At 48.6% G+C, this 23769-nt stretch overlaps 1 protein-coding gene across 3 annotated transcripts; it reads left to right on the forward strand.

Moving 5' to 3' along the window:
* The first annotated feature begins 580 nt into the window (after window positions 1-580).
* On the forward strand, window positions 581-14763 carry Unc93b1 (unc-93 homolog B1, TLR signaling regulator). 3 transcript variants are annotated; one of them, NM_019449.2, is made up of 11 exons: window positions 609-775; window positions 1185-1326; window positions 1692-1845; window positions 6943-7104; window positions 7308-7440; window positions 7772-7865; window positions 8117-8241; window positions 8952-9134; window positions 9446-9719; window positions 12430-12548; window positions 14051-14763. In NM_019449.2, exons 1-11 carry the CDS (start codon window positions 617-619, stop codon window positions 14363-14365), a joined length of 1860 nt encoding a protein of 619 aa, NP_062322.2. In that variant the 5' UTR covers window positions 609-616; the 3' UTR covers window positions 14366-14763. The 3 variants fall into 3 exon arrangements, with proteins under 3 accessions (XP_006531861.1, NP_062322.2, NP_001154900.1); XM_006531798.2 differs by lacking the exon at window positions 6943-7104 and having other exon boundaries at window positions 581-775; NM_001161428.1 differs by lacking the exon at window positions 9446-9719.
* The last annotated feature ends 9006 nt before the right edge of the window (window positions 14764-23769 follow it).

A 23769-nucleotide genomic window follows, 5' to 3' on the forward strand; every position in this document is an offset into this window, starting at 1 on the left:
AAACCATACCACATACACACACTAACCACACATTACAGACTGCATACATACACGTACACCACACACATACTACATACACCATACATACACACTGTACACACACATAAAACAAGCACACAACACACATACACACACAAACCACACTACACACATTGCACACACATACACATACACCACACACATCACATTCACATACTATATACACCGTACAGCCGGGAGTGGTGGCGCACGCCTTTAATCCCAGCACTCGGGAGGCAGAGGCAGACGGATTTCTGAGTTCGAGGCCAGCCTGGTCTACAAAGTGAGCTCCAGGACAGCCAGGGCTATACAGAGAAACCCTGTCTCAAAAAAACAAACAAACAAAAAATTATATACACCACACACAAATAAACCACAGCACATAAAAACCACACACACACACACACACACACCACACTACAGACTGCACACACATACACCACACACACATAAACAAAAATCACACACGCATGCACACACATGCACCACATATATACCACACACACATACCGCGCGCACACACACACACCATGGACAGTATTAGGAGGAGGCGGCCCACACTAGACGGGGTGGGGCCTACTAGACAGGGCGGTCTTTGATGAAGGAAGTCCCAACCAGCTGCTGGTGCCCAGAACTGCAAGCCCTTGATCTGGATCTGGTCATGGAGGTGGAGCCTCCGCTCTACCCTGTGGCCGGGGCCGCGGGTCCTCAAGGGGATGAAGACCGGCACGGAGTTCCTGATGGGCCAGAGGCTCCCGTGAGCAGGGCAGGGAAACACAATGGGACACCGGACCGACTGCCCCGCGGGGCACCCGGGGGGGGGGGGGGAAGGTCCCTGGGATGGGAGGCCCCCTGTACCCTAGGATGAGGGGCGGGGCTCCAGACTGGGGACCAGGGTCTCAGAGTAGGAACACACTCTGGAATAGGGGATGGGGCTCTGAGTGGAAAGCTGGAACCCGGAGTGGGGAGCAGGGATTTAGAGAAGAGACCAGGACTCCGGGTCAGGGGGACAGAGATCCAGAATTGTGGACTGACACCCCGAGTGGGGTGCGGGGGCCCTGGGATGGGGACTAGGACCCTGGATGGGAAACCTGAGTTCCTGGAAGCCGGGATAGGGTCTGGAGTCCGACCGGGGAGCCAACATGTGATTAGTGATTGGCCCGCAGTTGGACGAACTCGTGGGTGCGTACCCCAACTACAATGAGGAGGAGGAAGAGCGCCGCTACTACCGCCGCAAGCGCCTCGGAGTGGTCAAGAACGTGCTGGCGGCCAGCACGGGTGTCACCCTTACTTACGGCGTCTACCTGGGTAGGGAGGACACACTAACCCTGCTAGCCCTCTGCTTCCCCTCCCCCTCCACTCCCGAGCTTGGAAAGAGAAACCTTGCGGCTAGCTGGCCTCCTTCCCCTTTCACTTCCCGGGTCACATCTGCTGTTGCTGTGGCGTGCACTTGGGACTGGGAGGCGGGGTGTGCCACAAGCCAGTGTGCCCCCAACCCAGCCAGAGACTCGGTGCGGGAGGCTGGGAACGGGAGTCTTGTTCTTATCCTGGTCCTGATGAATACAGGAAAGGGTCGCTTAGGTGACTCGGCGCCCTGCCAGCCTTGCCGTGAGCTTGTTTAGTTGTTCTGAGCCAGACTGATTAGAGCTCTCTACGATGCTCCCTGTCCCCAGGCCTCCTGCAGATGCAACTGATCCTGCACTATGATGAGACCTACAGAGAGGTGAAGTATGGCAACATGGGGCTGCCGGACATCGATAGCAAGATGCTGATGGGTATCAACGTGACGCCTATCGCTGCCCTGCTCTACACACCTGTGCTCATCAGGTGCCAAACTTCTGTTTCCGCGCCCCCCCCCGACTTTGTGGGGTACAGAGACTGTTGGATCATAAGGCCACCTGCTGCCCTCCTATTTTGGACTGAGGCGAACTGCAGAGAGGCCTTGCTTGTTTGGAAGAGTGAGAAGGAAAAGGGGAAATCCCAGCTATAGAGGAGGAACCAAGAGATCCCCCATCCCCCCTCCCCCCATCTGCACATTTGGTTTCATGGGGACTCTGGCATCCTACCAGACAAACTGTGACTTCCTGGGCTACAGCCTTGAAACCCCCAGCACAGCCCAGGTTCTCAGCCCAGTGAGCCATGACTATGTTGAAAAAAAAAAGGTCTCACAGAAAAGGTCTTAGCTGCAGAGGCTCAGGTTGGTCAGGCTGGAGCTCTAGGGCACATATGGTTCAACCTCCAGGCCATTGCAGAAATGTTCCCCAGCCTGATGAGACTCCTGAAATGGGTAGATTGGGGAGGAAGGGTTTATTTCACATGATAGTCCATCATCCAGGGAAGTCAGGGCAGGAACTCAACCAGGTAGGAACTTGGAGGCAGGAGTGGATGCAGAAGCCATGGAGGAATGCTGCTTACTGGCTTGCTCAGCCTGCTTTCGTATAGAACCCAGGTCTACCACCCCAGAGGTGGCACCACCTAAGTGGTCCCCCCGCCCCCCATCCAGAAGCAATCTAGAAAATTCATCATAGGCTTGCTTCCTTACAGGCTAATCTGTTGGGGGCATTGACTCAGCAGAGATTCATTCTTCCCAAGTGACTCCAGTTTGTGTGTCAAGTTGACCATCAACTAACCTGCACACAGGCTCTCACCCAGGAGCCTCAGCTGACTCTCAGGATTCTTCTAGTTCAGCCTCCTGGGTGCTGGGACTACCGGCTGTGTTATCACGCTGGCTGGCTTTATACCTCTTAAAATGTATCACCTCTAATGCAGAGTAAAGTCTTATTTTGTTCCATCACACAGCCAGGGTAGCTGCTCTTACTTTAGACATGAAGCAATCTTTCCTCACAGAGTTGAAGGGCGTAGCCTGTAGGTTTAAGATTTAGCTGAAAGTTGCCGGGTGGTGGTAGTGGCGCACACCTTTAATCCCAGCACTTGGGAGGCAGAGGCAGGCGGATTTCTGAGTTTGAGGCCAGCCTGGTCTACAGAGTGAGTTCCAGGACAGCCAGGGCTACACAGAGAAACCCTGTCTCGAAAAAACAAAACAAAACAAAACAAAACAAAACAAAACAAAACAAAAAAAGGATTTAGCTGAAAGTCAGTCACCGTGACCCTTTCTCAAAGGGTCCTGTATCCTGCACACCTACTAGCTGTGCATGCCTGGTTTAGTTTCCTTGTTTTTTGTTCTTGTTTGTTTGTTGTTTGTTTGTTTTTAACTTTTTCCTCCTTAAGTGTCGGTGAGTGGACCTAGGATACTATGCACTCTTGGCAAGCGCTTTACCGCTGGGTTGTGGCACTAACCCTGTGTGGGTCATGTATTGACTTTATTTACTGACAGACAGGATCTCCTATGTCCCAGAATGGCCTTGAAGGACCCAATTTAAATTCCCAGCACCTACATGGTGGGTCATAACCAGCTGTAATTCCAGTTTCAAGGAATCCAACACCTCCTCTGGTTTCCAGGGGCATCAAACACACACATGACTGGCTTGGGACATGAGACCTTGAACTTTTCCTTTTCTTGACTTAAGTTCCCCAGTGCTGTGACACAGGCATGTAACTCTATGCCCAAGTCTATGTGGTACTGGGGACTGAATCCAGGCTGGACTATTCTTTTTTTGTTGTTTTTTTTAATTTTTCTTTTTTTCTTAATTTTTTATTATTTAAATGCATTTTATAATCAATTAATAATATTATTAATAATGTTATATTAATAATATTGAGTATTTTGAGAATCAAATAATACATAAAAATTTGTTCAACTTTTATATTCATATCCTTTTATACCCTAAAAATATCATTAATGAATATTTAACACTATCCATAACTGAGGATACTATAATGTTGAATACTAAATTGTTTCAAAACATACAAAATATTCTTTGACCGTTAAGCATAGTAAAAGAACATAGAATATTAAAAATGAATTATTAAGAAATATATTCACCAGGCAGTGATGTCTCATGCCTTTAATCCCAGCACTTGGGAGGCAGAGGGAGGCAGATTTCTGAGTTTGAGGCCAGCCTGGTTTACAGAGTGAGTTCCAGGACAGTCAGGGCTACACAGAAAAGCCCTGTCTCAGAAAAAAAAAAGAGAGAGAGAGAGAGAGAGAGAGAGAGAGAAAGAAAAGAAAAGGAAAGAGAGAGAGAGAGAGAGAGAGAAAGAAAGAAAGAAAGAAAGAAAGAAAGAAAGAAAGAAAGAAAGAAAGAAAGAAAGAAAAAGAAATATATTTAGGGGCTGGAGAGATGGCTCAGCAGTTAAGAGCACTGACTACACTTCCAAAAGTCCTGAGTTCAAATTCCAGCAACCGCATGGTGGCTCATAACCATCTGTAATGAGATTTGACGCCCTCTTCTGGTGTGTCTGAAGACAGCTACAGTGTATTTACACCAATAATGAATAAATCCTTAAAAAAAAGGAAATATATTCAAAAGCCCTTATATGATACCACCTGAGATAGTGAGAGAGTATTTAAAATGCATTATATATCTGTGTATATTGCCTAACAATCAGTTTGCTTAGAAAAAGATTATCAGTGTTTCTAGGAGAGAAATTATTTTATCAGTAAATATATTTTTAAAATTTCAAAATAGCAAAAACTCTTTGAAGTTAGATATTAAGAAATTACTAATTTCAAGCACAGTGAGAAAACTTATCAATATTTCTATGTTTGTAGAACACGATTTTAATATCTTCAACTGTTAATATTCAACAAATAGAATAATTATTTTAAGATATATTTTATATGTCTCCCTTTTCATTTCTGATTTTATTAATTTGGATACTGTCTCTGTGCCCTCTGGTTAGTCTGGCTAAAGGTTTATCTATCTTGTTGATTTTCTCAAAGAACCAGCTCCTAGTTTTGTTGATTCTTTGTATAGTTCTTTTTGTTTCTATTTGGTTGATTTTAGCCCTGAGTTTGATTATGTCCTGCCATCTACTCCTCTTGGGCATATTTACTTCTTTTTGTTCTAGAGCTTTCAGGTGTGCTGTCAAGTTGTTAGTGTATGCTCTCTTCAGTTTCTTTTTGGAGGCACTTAGAGCTATGAGTTTTTCTCTTACCATTGCTTTTATTGTGTCCCATAAGTTTTGGTATAATCTGTCTTAATTTTCATTAAATTCTAAAAAAAAAAGCCTTTAATTTCTTTCTTTATTTCTTCCTTGACCAAGTTATCATTGAGTAGAGCGTTGTTCAGCTTCCATGTGTGTGTGTGCTTTCCGTTGTTTTTGTTTGTATTTAAGACCAGCCTTAGTCCGTGCTGAGCTGATAGGGAGCATGGGATTATAGCAGTCTTCTTGTGTCTGTTGAGGCCTGTTTTGTGACCAGTTATATGGTCAGTTTTGGAGAAGGTACCCTGAAGTGCTAAGAAGATGGCATATTCTTTTGCTTTAGGGTGAAATCTTCTATAAATATCTGTTAGATGCATTTGGCTCATATCTTGTGTTGGTTTCACTGTGTCTCTGTTTAGTTTATGTTTCCGTCATCTGTCCCTTGCTGAGAGTGGGCTGTTGTCATCTGTCCCTTGCTGAGAGTGGGCTGTTGTCATCTGTCCCTTGCTGAGAGTGGGCTGTTGAAGTCTCCCACTGTCACTGTGTGGGGTGGGATGTGAGCTTTGAGCTTTAGGGCCTTGTCTTTTCTTCTTTCTTTCTTTCTTCCTTGTTTTTGGTTTTTCGAGACAGGGTTTCTCTGTATGTGTAGCCCTGGCTGTCCTGGAACTCGCTCTGTAGACCAGGCTGGCCTCGAACTCAGAAATCTGCCTGCCTCTGTCTCCCGAGTGCTGGCACTAAAGGCGTGCGCCACCATGCCTGGCTCTTGTCTTTTCTTAAGGATTATAAAATACTCAGCCAGGTGTGCTAGCCGTAATTATCCCAGCAATGAAAAATAAGGCAGGTGGATAACTAGGAGTTCAGTCTGGTCTACACACCAAGCTCCAGGCCAGCTAAGGCTATAGAATAAGACTCTGTCTTAAAGTAGAAAATAAAAAAGGATTAACAAAATGTTGGAGTATGATAAACGTGTGTATGTGTGTGCATGCCTGTGCAGACATGTGGAGGCCAGAAGTCAGCGCCAAGTGTCTTTCTTGATCTTCCAACATTATTTTGGTAAAGATTTATTTTTTTATCTTATCTTTACTTTTATGTGTATGAGTGTTTTGTCTGCCTATACATGTGTATGCTTGGTGTCTCTGGAGGCCAGAAGAGGTGTTTGATCCCTTGAAAAGGCAGTTACATCCAGTTGTGAGCCATCATGTGGGTGCTGGGAATCAGAACTGAGTCCTTTGGAAGAACAGCCAGAGCTCTAGTAGCTCTAGTATTCTTAACCACTGAGCCATTTCTCCAACCCCCACCTTACTTATTTTTAAAATTACACTCTCTCTCTCTCTCTCTCTCTCTCTGTGTGTGTGTGTGTGTGTGTGTGTGTTGGTATATGTGGAGGCCAGAGGTCCATCTTATTTTGTTTCTTTGAGGAGGGGCCCCTCACTGCAACTCAGGGCTTGTTGTTCCTTAGGCTAGGCTGGCCGACTAGTGAACCCCAGTATCTGCCTATCAGCATTTCCCCAGTGCTGGGATTACAAATGCAGGCAGTGCACCTGACTTGGGGCACACTGGTTGGGGACGGAACACAGGAGATTGTGTGTTCAGCAAGCATGTCACTGAGTGAGTGATCTTTCCGGGCCTGCCCTCTTGTCTTATATTCTAACAGTGACTGTGAGAAGCCTGCGGCACGGCCTGTGCCACTATCTCAGCTATGAGCACAGGCCACCCTGCCAGTCAGTGTCTCTGAGATTGTATCTTTCAACCCTTGACTCTCAGGTTAAGGCTTCCCCTGACCTCCCACGGCCTTAGGAACTGGGACCCAAGGCCCTCATGGTTTCAGGCCACAAAAATCCCTAGACCTGTGGTACTAATGTCCCTCCCTCTGAACAGGTTTTTTGGTACCAAGTGGATGATGTTCTTGGCTGTGGGCATCTATGCCCTCTTTGTCTCTACCAACTACTGGGAACGCTACTACACGCTGGTGCCCTCTGCTGTGGCTCTGGGCATGGCCATTGTGCCTCTGTGGGCCTCCATGGGCAACTATATCACCAGGTAAGCCTGGTGGCAGTGAAGCAGAGGCTGGAGAACTGGCCGAATATTTACTTCTTTGCCAACTTTAGCTAAGGTTCTTTAGGCAAACCTTTTACTCTGCTGGGCCTTGGTTTCCCCTGTGAAGCTGGCTAGCCTGTAGTTGTAGTTGTAAAGAAGTGTGGCAGAGGGCAGGCTGGGGAAAGCCCTCACTCTCTTTGCTCCAGGATGTCCCAGAAGTACTATGAATACTCCCACTACAAGGAGCAAGATGAGCAGGGACCTCAGCAGCGCCCACCACGAGGTTCCCACGCACCCTATCTCCTGGTTTTCCAGGCCATCTTCTATAGCTTCTTCCACGTAAGTGCTACAGGAAGCCCCGGGGGAGATGGGAAGAGGAGGATAGTCCAGAGTCCATATATTACAGGCTAGTCCATTGTCTTCTCAGCCTTCCTGAGCCTAACCTTGCTCTCTTACCTCTAGTGATGGAGAGAGACCTCTTCCCTTCCACAGTGCTCAGGAGGAAGTTCTCCTGCCATGGGCACCCCATTACTACTCTGGGCTGTCCCCAGAAGATGGGAGAGCTTCTGCTCCCCACCACCAGAGGCCATGTCCAAACTCCTCCCTAGATCCCACCTCCCGCCTGGTTCTCCTCCTGGGCTCTGACCCCCAGCTACCCTCCCACCCACAGTTGAGCTTCGCGTGTGCCCAGCTGCCCATGATTTACTTCCTCAACAACTACCTGTATGACCTGAACCACACACTGATCAACGTGCAGAGCTGCGGTCAGTCCAGGGGAGGGGTGGGACCTCGGAAGCTTGCTTCCCTGTTCACACTCAGTCACCCAGCAAACACTAGGCCCGCCCCTTCAGTTTTCAGGGCTGCATGCTTGGAGGTGAGAAGTGGGTGGTGCCCCGTTCACAAACTGCCACCCCAAAGGAGATTGCTGGAAGAATCTTTACCTGCCCCTACACCCCACCTTCACTGTGGCCTGGCTGCAGTATAGTCTAGCCATGTCTCCACCCACCTTTCCCAGGTACTAAGAGCCAAGGCATTCTGAATGGCTTCAACAAGACGGTCCTTCGGACGCTGCCGCGCAGCAAAAACCTTATTGTTGTAGAGAGCGTGCTCATGGCGGTGGCCTTCTTGGCCATGCTGATGGTGAGGCTTGGGTTGGTGGGGAGGAGGTGGTGGGACCAAGGGGTTCTTTCCCTGTAAGCTCTTGTGCGTGGGCAGGTCGGAGTTTCAGGCTAGCAGCCTAAGAATCAGGACTGAGTTCTGGTTGCAGGGCGGACGCCTGTAGACTAAGGCTTGAGTTGGGATCCCCAAGGCTATAGGAAACAGACAAAGAAGGGACGGGTCTCATGGGGTCTCAAGTGTGTCTCAGGGTTGAGGGCAGTCCTGGAAGGCAGAGCTATAACTCTTAGGGACCGAAGCTGGGAGGAGAGACTTTAGGTCGAGAGGCGGGGTTACGGGTGTGCCAAGAGGAAGGCGTGGCCTCTGGACGTGTCTGGGGCGGAGCCTTGGGTTAAAGCATTGCGGTACGCCACAATTTAAACTGAGACTTGTAGGTGTATTGAGGTGGTGCCTCGGGACTGCAGCTCACTTTTCTGTTTTTGTTTTTGTTTTTATTTGAGGTAGGGTCTTTCTTTGTAGTCCTGGCTGTCCTGGAACTCTCTATGTAGACCAGGATGACCTAGAACTCACCGAAATCCTCTTGCCTCTGCTTCTGCTAGGCCACCACTCCTGGCATAGGGTTACTGTCCTGAGTAGAAGTGTGGGCGTGTCCGGGGCGGAGTCTCGAGCTGAGAGCTGTAGGTGTATCTAGGGCGGGATGCCTGTTATAGTCCCTTCACTTCTGCTTTCTGCAGGTGCTGGGCCTGTGTGGAGCCGCTTACCGGCCCACGGAAGAGATCGACCTGCGCAGCGTGGGCTGGGGCAACATCTTCCAGCTGCCCTTCAAACACGTGCGTGACTTTCGCTTACGCCATCTGGTGCCCTTCTTTATCTACAGTGGCTTTGAGGTGCTCTTTGCCTGCACTGGTTTTGCCCTGGTAAGAACAGACAAGATGTCTGGCTAAACTTGAATTTCAGATGCACAGCATATACATGTATAAATATGTATGAGTATATTCTGAATTATTCCCCTCCCTCTTTCTCTTCCCTCTCTCAGCCCCATTGTCTTTTACCATGAACAAGTCATTTTTCAACTTTTTGTAGTTAGAATGGAGATGCTTTCACCCTTTCTACCAGCCTTAGAGGGAGTTAATACCAGGAGACCCAGAGAGGACAGGTGTGAACTAAAACGGCATCTGGTGTGGGAAGGGCTTGGGACCAACCGGCCTCCTTGTGCTCTCCTCCTTAGGGCTACGGCGTGTGCTCCATGGGGCTGGAGCGACTGGCATACCTGCTCATAGCTTACAGCCTGGGTGCCTCAGCCTCCTCGGTTCTGGGGCTGCTGGGACTGTGGCTGCCTCGCTCTGTCCCGCTCGTGGCTGGGGCAGGACTGCACCTACTGCTCACCCTTAGCCTCTTTTTCTGGGCTCCTGCTCCTCGGGTCCTCCAGCACAGTTGGATCTTTTACTTCGTGGCTGCCCTCTGGGGTGTGGGCAGCGCCCTCAACAAGACCGGACTTAGCAGTGAGTACAGCCTTAGGAACTGGCACACCTGAGGTGGGGGAGAGGCAGGCTGTGGTCACCTCTAGGTGGCTCAGAACTGTTAGCATCCTATGGGTTCTGTGGACACAGTCGAGGCAGGTAGAGATTGCTTGGCATAGTCTGGGGTGAAAAGACTTCTGTGGACACTGTAGAGATGGTTGGAGAAGTCCCATGGATACTCTTGAAGGGTGTAGAAGTTCCATGCTGTAGCAGGTGGGCATCACACTGAGGGGTATACATGTGAAGTCTTGTGAGTACACGGGTGGGTGTGGGCTCAGTGAAGAGACCTGGGGAGAGTATATAGAAATACACACCAGCACTCAGGGATATGTTAGCATAATTTCTGAGCACGGGAAACAGATCCTGAGTTCCAGGCTCCAGGGAGGGAGAGGGTGCCAGGTGCTTGTCTGTCCTGCAGGGTGTAGGTGCAGAACTGGACTCTTTCTTTTCTGTTTCTATTTCTCAGGGTCTCACTATGTAGCCTCAGCTAGTCTGGCATTCACCATATAGATTCCAGATTGGCCTTGAACCCATAGAGATTCACATGTTTCTACCTCCCAAGTGCTAGAATCAAAGTCATATGCCACCACACTCAGCCTTTTTCCTTCTTCTTCAATTATATGTTTTGAGACAAAGCCTTACACTGTAGCCCAGGCTGGCCTGGACTCACCATGTAGCTCAGGCTGACTTTAAACAAGTTTGATTCTATCTTAGATCCCTGAGTGCTGGAATTACCCCAGCCCCCTATTCTCCTTTTTTCTTTTTAGTTAATTCTTTAAAAAGATTTGTTTATTTATTATATGTAAGCACACTGTAGCTGTCTTCAGACACACCAGAAGAGGGCATCAGATCTCATTATGGATGGTTGTGAGCCACCATATGGTTGCTGGGATTTGAACTCAGGACCTTTGGAAGAGTAGTCAGTGCTCTTAGCCACTGAGCCATCTCTCCAGCTTGTTTTTGTTTTTGAGACAGGGTTTCTGGGTAGCCTTGGCTGTCCTAGAACAAGCTCTGTAGACCAGGCTAGCCTCAAACTCAGATATCTGCCTGCCTCTTCCTCCCAAAACTTAAAAATTAATATTATTTATTTATTTATAATGCATATGTGTATGAATGTGGGAGTAAGATGTCATGGCATGAACGTGGAGTCCAGAGGATAGTTGGTGGAAGTCGATTTTCTCCGTCTACCACATATGTCCTGGGGATTGAACACAGAAAGGTTAGGCTTGGTGTCAGGTGCCTTTTACCCACTAAGCCATCTCATTTGCTCTTCTTTTTCTCTCTTTTTCTTTCTTTCTTTCTTTTCCCTTTTTTTGTTTTTTGGTTTTTTTGTTTTGTTTTGTTGTGTTTTGACATGGCCTTTGTATATATCCTTGTTTGGCCTAGAAATTGTTATGTAGACTAGGCTGGCCCCAAACTCACAGAGATCAGTCTGCTTGAGTCTCCCCCATTCTGGAACTAAGGTGTGCTTTCATACCTGGATGGATTTTTGTTTGTAACGAGGATCAAGGTACAGTCCAAACCCAGCTTGCCCAACCTCAGAATCCATGCTCAAACCTGGGCAGCTGGAGTGAGAGCCTGAGAAAAGAAGCTATGGTAGGCCAGGCTTCAGCTGCGTGGGGGCTCCCTGGGTATGTGTGAGATGGGTTTGTGTTGGTGACAGACAGCTGGCACACGTGAGTGCAGCCGTGTAGGTTGTCCTTACTGGCACTGATCCTCATGGTCTAATGCTGTTGACAGTTTCAAGTGTCCCCACCTCCCCAAGTCACATGATGGACGTGTTCATGCTCTGAGCTGGACCAAGCTTAGCAAGGTCAGCCAGGGCTGTGCAATCTTCATACTTGAGAGCTTTTAATCCATCAGACAACCCATATAAACTCTTTTCAAAGTTGGGCCAGCTTTGGAGATTTCAGTCGTTTTCCTGAAATCGCCCTTAATGTGACCTTTGAACCTTTACTTTTTCCAGTCCTGAGCTCCAGAGTCTCAGCTCCAGTTGCTGTTTCTCTACCACCTTGAGGTGAACCCTCAGGAAACCAGCTCCTCCCCCGCCGGCTCCGCCCCCAGGAAACCAGCCCCCGCCCCCAGGCTTGGCTTGTGAAAAGTTAGTTGCTGAAATGTATAGGAGTTAGGCTCTGGTTCTGCCTCCCAGCCCCATGCTCTCAGAAATAAGACTCAGACTCAAAATATATTTACAAATACCTTGGCCATATAGCTAGGCTCTACTCTGATCATAACTAAAATATCTATATATTTTAGATCATAAGTAAAATATCCCATTTATTATAACCTGCATTCTGCCATGGGGCTGGCCTGTGCTCAGGTGCTATGTGTCCTGTTGCTCACATCTTCCCAAGCTGATCTCCTGAGAGTGGCTCTATCCCAGAATTCTTTCTGCCTCTCAGATATCCCACCTTCTATTTCCTGCCTATTCCTTCTATTTTCTGAGCCCCTGGCAAGGTAGAGAAACAGCAGCTGAGTGCTTGGCACACTGGGTGATGGGTCAAAAGCAGACAGGATTCAGTGGAGGGTCCTTGCACCTCTGGGCTCATCTTGACAGTGTAGTAACAGAAGTCTCCAGTAGGGGCCAGGCGAGGATTGGTGCACAGCTCTTGCTGGTCTTCCTAGCTCAGTCTCAGGAACTGAGATGGAACTGGTACAGGGTTCCTTACCTGCTTTGTGCCTTTACCTGCAGCACTCCTGGGCATCCTATATGAAGACAAAGAGAGGCAGGACTTCATCTTCACCATCTATCACTGGTGGCAGGCCGTGGCCATCTTTGTTGTGTACCTGGGCTCCAGCTTGCCCATGAAGGTGAGGATGGGTGGAGTTTGGGTATCCATGCCTCACTGGGAAACAGACTTGGATTTCATAGCCTCCTAAATGCAGTACTTTCTAAAGGCCAAGCACTGAGCCAAGGACCCCTTAGTCCATGGGGTAAACCCAGTACCCCAGTGACTGTTTTACCTGCTAGCCTCGGTCCTGTGGGCACACTCGGCTGAGCTGTGGGTGGTTGGATCACCTGCTCACTAGCTTCTGGACTTCTGGACACCCAGGGCCTCCCATTTCAGCTCCTATAGGAATGAGCTCTTCTATGCTTTTACATTGTTTTGACGATATAGCTCTGGCTGTCCTGGAACTCTGTAGACCAGGTTGGCCTCAAACTCACAGAGATCCACTTGCCTCTGCCTCCCAAGTGCTGGGATTAAAGGCATGCACCATTATACTGGGCTTGTTTTGTTTTTAAACAAAATGGTATCCCTGGCTGGCCTGGAACTCCCTGTATAGACCTAGCAGGCTTGGAACTCACAGATTCCCCTGCCTCTGCCTCCTGAGTGCTGGGATTAAAGGTGATTTTGGTTTGTTACTGACTGTGCTGGAGGTGGGAGCCAGGGTCTTTCTTGCTACCTATCAGTGTACCTGAGGTTCCTAGCCTGTTCCTAACCCAAGCCTGTCATTTTAGCAGGTCCTTCTCACATGTTTTTGTTCCATTTTTCTGTATCATTGGGCCAGGATCTCAAGGTAGCCCAGACTGACCTCAGCCTTCTATGGGCTGAGATGACTGACAGGCCTGTACTGACAGGCCCAGCTTTGTGCAGCATTTTTTTTTTTAAGAAAGCAAAATGAATCGAAAAAGCAAGGAATCAGAGTACAAAGTACAAATACAAAACTATTTGTGTGTTTCTTTCTGGGCTGTGGGTTACAGTCAAACTGTCTGAAGAGAGGAGTAGGCGTGCTCAGAGGTGAGCACCTTCCTGGTACATGCATGGCTCACCCCAACACTGAAGACAAAAAGAAAAAACACTGGAAAGATTTACTGTGCCCTCCCTGTAGTGGATTTGAATATCAATATATCTGTATCTATATCGGTATCTGTATCTGTATCTATAGCTACATTTTATCCCCCACACATAGTCTCAAAATGTAGCCCCAGCCTGCCTTGACCTCTTAGACCCCCTGCTCCCACTTCTCAAGCCATGGGATTAAGAGGCTGGTGCCTCTATGCACACCTGCCTGTGTGCTACTGTGTTTAGGGCAATGGACTAGTTTAACTGTGGTTCAGGGAAGTCAGGCCTACTTTTAGACTTTCTCAGACCTTCATGTTTTCTCTGAGACAAAGGGATTAGCCCCTTTTAGGTTGTGAAATTGAGCCCTGCTGAGATATGGTGACTTTAAAGTCTGTGTGGGGTTTGAGCCTTGTACTCAGAGACTGCCTTGGAAATCCTGGGTGAGGGGGCAGGGAAGGGAAGAGCCAGGAGGTGGGGGAGAAGGAAGACCTAAAGGAGTGTGGTGTCTCTCCTTTTCCTTGCTCCCAGGCCAAGCTGGCAGTGTTGCTGGTGACCCTGGTAGCAGCAGCAGCCTCATACCTGTGGATGGAGCAGAAGTTGCAGCAAGGATTGGTCCCGCGGCAGCCGCGCATTCCGAAGCCACAGCACAAAGTCCGCGGCTACCGCTACCTGGAGGAGGACAACTCGGATGAGAGTGACATGGAGGGCGAGCAGGGTCAGGGGGACTGCGCAGAGGACGAAGCACCACAGGCAGGGCCCCTGGGTGCAGAGCCAGCTGGCCCCTGCCGCAAGCCCTGTCCCTATGAACAGGCTCTGGGTGGCGATGGGCCTGAGGAGCAGTGAGAGAACCAGGGTGGCCAGCCTGGCCCTTAGACTCAGCTTTCTGCCTTCCAGCCTCAGTTTACTGTATCTCAGGTTGAGGGTCCCCCCCCCCCCCGAATCATGCTCCACCTGCTAGAAGGGCCTTCTTCCTCTTCCCAGAGCCTGGGGTCACCTGGAACTTCCTCCAAGGAGATAAGGGTCACTCTCCGAAACCCCTATTCCTGTTTACAGAATATGCCTCTGCCTAAATCAGCGAGATTCCCTTCCGGCCTGCCTCGGCTCAGGTCACCCTCTGCCCCTGTGTTACAACTAGAGCTTTGCACATTTCTTGCCCACAGGTTCCCTAACCTCAGAGCAGGGGGCTTTTATTTTTATTTTTTAATGGAAAATAATCAATAAAGACTTTTGTATTTTCTGGAGAGGGTGTAGGTTGTGTTCTGGTCGACCCCATGGGGGTTTTTCCCCACAGAACAAAATCTTTAGCTTGTTGTGGGGAGGGTTCAGTTACGCCGTGGAGAATATGTCCCTTATAAGCCTCGCCAAGACCTATGTCTTTTCCTGGAAGTACAGCTTATTGGCTGCACCTATTCACCCAGGAGCGAGGGTTACAGAAATGGTTTGCAGAGACCTCTGCAGAGGAGTACCGTCTCTCCTGAGCCTAGAGAATAGGACAGATGCTAGAGGCCACTCTCCCTCCAGGTAGCCAGTGATGGCCCACCCATCATCCCCAACCCGTACGTACCCCAGAACACAAGCATGGCCTTTTCCCTCTTGAAGTGTATCTTCCCAGCTCAGGGGCTGCCTTATTTATGGACCCTGGATAAACTTGGTCACTGCTCTTTTCTTTGACAACCTCAGAGGCAAAGAAGAGGCCAGACCCCTGTGGCCCTGTCCAAGGCCCCTCTTCACCCCCACCACTCACTCCATCAGAGACTGACACCCATTGTGAAGAGCCCTGAGTGGCTGGGGGAGGACAAAAGAGCCATGGCAGAGTCATGGGGACCCCAGCTGGGTTCTGGCAGGTTCTCTGCTAGGACCAAGACTTTTCCTATCCTTGAAGACCCTTGAGCCCTGGCCATACATACCCCTATCGCTATCTTACTGCTCCACACTAAGCTATCAGGGTCCTCCTGCTGTTCCCCAGGTTTCTGGCTCTCCTCCCCTCTAGCCTCTCTAGCCTCCAGCCATCCCTAGAGCTGGACTCTGTGACCTCGTTAGGGCTCCCCCATTGGAGCCCTAGGTTGCTTCTCTGTGGAATGTATCTGCATAGGAGAATTGTTAGACCCTCAGATCCAAGGCCCACAGGCTGGAGGGTACTCTCAGGGACAGCAGGAGATTGTCCATTTTCTAAGATTTGGGGGAAAGCGGTCTGCCTGAGCACACTGGGCAAGCTGAGCAGAAATGATCACACTGTGTGGCAGGCAAGTTTGGCCACAAGCCTGTGCTCTGTCTGTGAATTCAGTCTGGGTGTGGCTTCAGTGCTCGGGAGACTGAGGCATGAGGATTGCTGAGGGTTTGAGGCCAGTCTGGGTGGCATTCTGAGCTCAAAGCCTCAGTTACTCATTTACAAAACAAGTTTGAAACTGACTTGGACTCCACTACAAAACCCTGTCTCAAACCAACCAACCAAACAACTAAACAAACACTACGCCCCAAACAAGCAGAGTCATCAGAATCCCTCCATGGAGTCAGGTGTGGTGACATCCTGGTGGCAGTTGGAAGTGAGACCTGGAGAGGGAGCACACAGTCACTGACACACCAACCTAACTCCCAGGGCTCTGATGGCGCCACCTTAGAATCACAGGATTTGTGAGGTTGAGGCAAGAGGATTGTTGAGTGCAGTTTTAAAGTCAGTCTGTGCTATCTGGTGAGACTGTCTCAGAAAAGGAAGGAAGGAGGGAAGGAAGGAAGGAAGGAAGGAAGAAAAGAAATAATAGAAATAGAACTAGAACTAGGGAAGGAGGGAGATCTGCTCAGATCAGGCCAGTGACATTAACTGGCAAAGCCAGAGGAAATATTCATGATTTTTGTGCTATTTTTAATATATATTAAGATTTTATTTTTAAGTATGTGTATATCTGTGTGGGGTTATGTGCATGTGAGGGCAGTGCCCGTTGAGACCAGAAGAGGGCGTTAGAACTCCTGAGAGCTGGGGTTAATAGGTAATTGTGAGCTACTTGATGTGGGTGCTGGGAACTGAATTCAAGTCCTCTTAAAAGAACAGGAAATGCTTTTAACAATGGAGCCATCTTTCCTTCCCCCATCCCTATTCTTTATATTTTAAACACTTAAATATTGCAGAAAGCATAAAAGAAAATGAAGGTTTTGTGTGTTTCAAATCTTGGGTTCTTCATAATATAAAATTTGGCTTGGATGGGGTCAGAATACTTTTTCTGTGGGTCCAGGATTGTAAAGTTCACTGCTAGTTTCCCATGCTTTGATACGTGTGTCTGTCCCTTCTGGTCTCATGGAGCCTGACTGTGTCCTCAGATGCCCCAACACAGGCCTGAGATGCTGCTCAGCAAGATGACATGGGGAACTAGATATTATGGGGCACAGCTTTTATCCCAGCACTAAGGAGAGATAAGCAAGAAGATCTCTGTAAGCTTGGAGCCAGCCTGGTCTTCTACATAGTGAGTTTCAGGACAGCCAGGGCTAACTAGACTCTGACTCAGGACAACAAAGATGACATGTGGCTGCTACCACACAGTGTTGTCATGGGAGAAGGTGGCTCCTCCTCTTCCTCCTCCTCTCTCCTCCTCCCCTCCTTCCCCTCCCCTCCTTCTCTTCCCCCACCTCTTTCTCCCTTCCTCTTCCTCCTCTTCCTCTTCTTGACCCAGGGTTTCTCTATGTATCTATGCCTGTTCAATATGTAGAACCAGGTTGGCCTCAAATTCACAGATATCTAGCTTCAGCCTCTGCTTCCCAGGCTGGGAGTTAAGGCATATTCCATTATGCCTGGCCAAGGTGATAGATAGCTTCTTATGCCACAGCTATGGTTACCATCTGCTTGGGAACCTCAGACTCTCAGCCTCTATCTTACTTCACAAGGCTCCACTTCTCAGCTGCATGTTGTTGGGTTTCTGGGCTAGAGACAATGGCACAGGCCTTGGCCTCTCACTGTGAATGATGCTTCGGAGCTTTTAGAAGAACCTCTCCTGACGTCATAAGGACTCAGCACCCTTAGGAGAGTGGAGCCTTGTTTTCTTTTCTCTCAACACTCTATGGATGATGTATCAGTCTCTGCTCTGTTGTTATGATAAAATATCCTGATAAAGGCCACGTGAGAGAGGAAGAGTTTATTTTGGCTTACAGTTCCTGAGGGATGGGCAGACATAGCAACAGGCAAGGAGAGCTGGTGTGGAGGGTGAGGCATAAGCAGGAAGTGTTGATTACATTGCATTTACTCTCAGGAAGCTGAGTGAACAGTGGGGCTGGGGACAGGCTATAACCCTCACAGTCTGTCCCCAAGTGCAGAGCCACCAACTGGAGGCTACACTGTGATATAAACACAGATGAACATGTTTATGTCATTCTTTTTTTTAAATTATTTTTTATTTGGGGCTGGAGAGATGGTTCAGTGGTTAAGAGCACTGGCCGTTCTTCTAGAGGTCCTGAGTTCAATTCCCAGCAACTACATGGTGGCTCACAATCATCCATAGTGAGATCTGATGCCCTCTTTTGGCTGGCAGGTATATGTGCAGGTAGAGCACTCATATAATAAAATAAATAATTTTTTAACAATTATTTTTATTTTATGTACATTGGTGTTGTGGCTGCATGTATGTCTGTGTGAGGGTGTCAGATCCCCTGAAACTGGAGCTACAGAGACTTGTGAGCTGGCATGTGGGTGCTGGAAATTGAACCCAGGTCCTCTGGAAGAGCAGCCAGTGCTCTTAACTCCTGAGACATCTCTCCAGTCCCATGTTTAAGTCTTTCAATAAGGTTGTAATTGATTGAATAGCAATAAATTCACACAGTTCAGCAGTTTCAATGATGGCAACTTCTAGATAATCTGCCTACCTTGGCAGCCTGACCATGTTCTTTTATTACTAATATTAATTCATATCACACAGCACACAATAACTATATCTACATATGTGTATACAATGAATTTATGAATTAATAAAAGTTCAAGAGGGCATAGCAGCATTTGGAAATGGGCTGGAAGGAATGCAAATGAATGTATTCATAAAATGAGAGAAAGCTGGATGCGGTGACACACAACTTTAACCCAGTACTCAGAGGCAGAAACAGGATGATCTCTGTGATCTTGAAGCCAGTCTGCTCTACCTAGTGTCTTAGTTTAGGGTTACTATTGCTTGGAGGCAAGGGCATATTTGGCCTACACTTCTATATCACTGTTCATCGTCACATGAAATCAAGATAGGCATTCAAACAGGGCAGGGACCTGGAGGCAGGAGCTGATGCAGAGGCCATGGAGGGATGCTGCTTACTGGCTTGCTCATCATAGCTTGTTCAGCCTGCTTTCTTTCTTTTTCAAGTTTTTTTTTTTAAGATTTATTTATTTTTTTTTTATTATATGTAAGTACACTGTAGCTGTCTTCAGACACTCCAGAAGAGGGAGTCAGATCTCATTACGGATGGTTGTGAGCCACCATGTGGTTGCTGGGATTTGAACTTCGGACCTTCGGAAGAGCAGTCAGGTGCTCTTACCCACTGAGCCATCTCACCAGCCCTTTCTTTCTTTTTTTAAAGAGTTGTTTAATTTATGTATGAGTACACTGTCACTGTCTTCAGACACACCATAAGAGGGCATCGGATCCATTATAGATAGTTGTGAGCCACCATGTGGTACCAGGAAATTGAACTTGTGACCTCTAGAAGAGCAGTCAGTGCTTGTAACCGCTGAGCCCTCTCTCTAGCCCTTGTCTTTGTCTTGTCTATGTGGTTTCATGTAGCTTTGGTTCATATGGAATTCGCTAGAACTCATAGTAGTCCTCTTGCCTCTGCCTCTCTACAGCTGGGATACAAGCATGGCAGGTGGATCTCCATGAGTTCAAGGCCAGCATGGACTCCAGAGCGAGTTCTAGGACAACCAGGGCTATACAGAGAAATTAAAAACAGTCTTGAAAAACAACAAACAAACAAACAAACAAACAAACAAACAGTGACAGAGGGCCCCTCTCTGGGGATTCCAAGGTGTGAGAGGCCAAAGCATCCCAGAATCAACATATTGAGGTCTGGATAGTGGATGGAGAACCAGGGGCCTGGAACCATGGGCACAGCTGTTTTTCTATCACCCAAGAAGACTCCCTGACCCGGACACTCAGTAACTTGTCCCTCTCCTCCCTCTCCCTCTCCCTCTCCTCTCCCTCTCCCTCTCCCTCTCCTCTCCCTCTCCCTCTCCCTCTCCCTCTCCCTCTCCCTCTCCCTCTCCCTCTCCCTCTCCCTCTCCCTCTCCCTCTCCCTCTCCCTCTCCCTCTCCCTCTCCCTCTCCCTCTCCCTCTCCCTCTCCCTCTCCCTCTCCCTCTCCCTCCCCTTTTGTATATGTATTTGTGCATTGAGGCCAGGGGACAGTCTTAGCTGTCATTCTTCAGGAGCTGTCCACCTTACTTTATGACACAAGGGTCTCTCACTGGACTGGCATTCACCAGGACTGGCTGGTCCATATCCCGTGGATCCCCCGTCTCTGTCCTGCATGCACGCTGGGATTACAAGTATTTAATACCACCCCTTGCTTTTCCACATGATTCTGGTGTGGAAACTCCGGTCTTCTGTCTTACATACCAGGCACTTCATCAGTGGCGCCTTCTTCCAGCACCTTATCTTCCTTTTCTTACAAGGACATCTGTCAGATCCTAACAGCCCTATCTATGATTTAATCTAACCATCCCCACAAGGGGACCACCCCCAAATACTGCCACACTGGGGCTTAGGGCTTCAATATATAAACTTCAAAGACATGATTTAGCTCATAGCCACGTGTCAGATTTCACTGGAGTGTCATGGCTGACTGCTCATCTAAGCTAACATGATACATGTACTTGGTGATTGGTCACTTTATGTAGAAGCCCCCAGAGAAGAGCTAACCTGCATCACCTCCCCATTCTCAAAGCTCCAACTTCACCCTCATGGTTACCCCCCCCCCTGCAGTAATGTCTTCCTAGGTTTGTCTCATTAGTGCCTGGGGGTACCCTACCCCATCCCACCGAGTACCAGCCACTGTCTGCAGCCACCAAAGTCCATGGTTCTCCACAGGGTGTGAAGTGACTCCAGGGGACATTTTGCAATGAGTGGAGATTGCCTTGGTTTCACAACTGGAGGATGTTATGTGCCCTGGCTGAGCAGCTTGGCCCCGCTCTTACTCCTGCACATGCAGACCCAGATGACAGAACAAGAAGTCACATCCTGGAGTCTGCTGACACCACAGCTTTCCAAGTACAGAAACCTGCTGGGTCAAAACATGACTGCCACCAAGAGCCAGGTTAATCAGGTGTCCCATGACCGACTCAAAGTGGCAACCTCCAGCTCTGGTCTGTTTGTCCTCATTTGCTTGGGCGTGTCCAGATCCCATTTCAATCATACCTGTTTTGTGGCATCCCTGGCTGCCAGGTTGAGTTTTTTCTTTCTTTTCCTCCCTTCCTCCCTTCCCTCCTTCCTTCCTTCCTTTCTCTCTCTCTCTCTCTCTCTCTCTCTCTCTCTCTCTCTCTCTCTCTCTCTCTCTCTCTCTTTCTTTCTTTCTTTCTTTCTTTCTTTCTTTCTTCTTTTTGGCTTTTTGAGACAAAGCTTCCTTTTAGTAGCTCTGGCTGTCCTAGAGCTCTTCTTATAGACCAGTCTGACCTTGAACTCACAGAGTTCTACCTACCCCTGTCTCCTGAGTCCTTGAATTAAAGCATGTGTCACCATTGCCTAGCGTGGCTGCCTGTTTTCTATCCTTCTTCTCCATCAACTGCCATTGCCCAAGACAGCTGACTTTGTCCCTGAGCCCCTGACTCGCACTGTGGCCATCTGCTCTGTGTCCTCCTGTGCACTTGTCGCCCCTGAGCTCCTGACTCACACTGTGGCCGTCTGCTCTGTGTCCTCCTGTGCGCTTGTTGCTCTCTTTATCCAGACAGGACTCAGAGGCCCCACCTCCCAGGGCACAGAATCTGAGAGCTACAAAGTGACTTTCAGTCTATCTGTGGCCTCAGCAGACACCTGGTCAGCCCCCACCTCCCCCTGCCCTTTGCCCCCAAGCCCTGTCCCCCAGTGGAGGAGGAGGAAGTTCTTCCAGGAAGGCATTTCTTTTCCTTTTAAGATAAGGTCACATAGTCCAGGTTAGCCACGATAACAGATATGCTTCTCTAGGACCAACCCATCCAAAGCCACCAAAACTCTGATAGTGACTCAGTTTGAACTCCCCATGACTTTGATTGTAATCTGAGTCAAATACTACTCCCCTACCTAGAAGACAAGACGTGGCTGTCTCCTGCCACATGCCCTGAGCCCTCTGCTGTGCTGTGACCTGGGGAAGCTCTGCTCACTTGACTGGTCCTCTGCCTCTGCCGTTCCCGTTTGTCTCCTCCCTTCGTGGGTGTTTCAAGACAAGGGCAAGGCAGCTTTTCCATCTGTGGGAGTCTAAGTATGTTCTCTGAGAGATGTGATCCAATATACCTTAGAGGTGACAAAACAATGGCGCCTGCTCCCCATGGTTGGTAGATAATAGTTCTTGGAAGCAATGCCTTCTAACTGCTGGGGCTGTGAAAGAGATCCTGTGTAGAAAGGTTCTTTCCAGATCTGATGAGGTTAAGGATCTTGGCAAGAGGGTCATTCAGGTGGGTGATAACTCGAGTCACAGGCAGGTGGGCTGCAGATGGAGCTCAGGACTAGAGCACTTGCTGAACATGCTGGAGGCTCTGGGTTCCGTTCCCAGCACCGTGATAGGTGGAGAGAGATGACAGGAGATGTGTTCTGAGACAAAGGCCATGTATAGACAGAAACAGCAATTGGAAAGATGAGATGAGTCAAGGGTTTTTGGTAGGTACCTGAGGCTGGAAGGCAGAGAGGATGCTCTTGAACTACATCCCAAGGGAACTGGGTGCCACCTAATCTCAGTTGTTCACAATGCTGCTGCTGCTTCTTCTTCTTCTTCTTCTTCTTCTTCTTCTTCTTCTTCTTCTTCTTCTTCTTCTTCTTCTTCTTCTTCTTCTTCTCCTCCTCCTCCTCCTCCTCCTCCTCCTCCTCCTCCTCCTCCTCCTCCTCTCTCCTCTCTTTGTCTTTCTCTCTTCCTTCTTTTTTCTTTTCTTTCTTTTTTTAAATTTTGAGATGAGATTTTACTCTGTAGCTCTGGCTAAAATAGGACTCTTTGTGTAGACCAGGCCGGTCTCAAACTCATGGCAATCCTCCTGCCTGAACTTCCCAAGAACTGGAACTACAGGTGTGAGCTACCACACTCAGCTTGGTTATGGATTTGTGTCTTCAGTGTTATGAGAGAACACAGCTCTGCTGTTTCAGCCACTTTGGGATATTTGTCTCCGCAGCCTGGCATAGGACAGAGCAGGGTACAGGAAGCTCCCTAATGGTTTGATTTCACACTCTGCCCATTGCTCTCAGGGTCATGACTGTGTGGGGTCCTCTCTGGTTTAAGTTTTCTTTAAAATGTAACTAGTGAGTTAGGTTTCACACAGCCTGTAGCCCACACACAGTGTAGCTTTGCAACTGAGGGTGGGAAGTCATCTTTGGGACCCACCTGATGCTCTCAGGCAAGGCCACCCTGTATAAGCCATCCTGTGTCCCTGTCCCCGTTCCTACTGTGCTCCCTTCCTGGGCCCATGGACACTGAGCTCTGACACTAGCAAAGATTCGTGGGCCAGAGCTTTGTACTGTGCTGTGGCTCCTAATGGCTGAGCTCCAACCACAAGGAGAGGTTATGCCAGACACCCACTGGCAAAGACACCCTCTCTTCAACCCTGAACTGGGTGTGTGTTTGATGTCTGGGTCAGGGAGGGGTGGGGCATAGGGTCTGGTCACCAGTGAGAGACAGTGGCAGGGCTGATCTCAGTCTCCTGCTTCACAGACCCTAGGAGGTACTTGGTGAAGTACAGAAACACTAGGAGCCTCCAGTGCTGCGGCCCCAGACACACTGGCTTGTGCCGGAAGCTGTGAGCTGTCTTCTCACTCCCAGGAGAGTCAGAGACAATCATGGTTACACTCAGGGAGGTTAAATAACTCAACGTGGCTCCACATAGAAATAGGAAATAAAGATATAAGTGACGGGCTGGTGAGATGGCTCAGTGGGTAAGAGCACCCGACTGCTCTTCCGAAGGTCCAGAGTTCAAATCCCAGCAACCACATGGTGGCTCACAACCATCTGTAATGAGATCTGACTCCCTCTTCTGGTGTGTCTGAAGACAGCTACAGTGTACTTACATATAATAAATAAACAAATCTTTAAAAAAAAAAGATATAAGTGACATCCACCT

This window comes from Mus musculus, chromosome 19 (genome assembly GCF_000001635.26).
Source record: "Mus musculus strain C57BL/6J chromosome 19, GRCm38.p6 C57BL/6J".
NCBI lineage: Eukaryota > Metazoa > Chordata > Mammalia > Rodentia > Muridae > Mus > Mus musculus.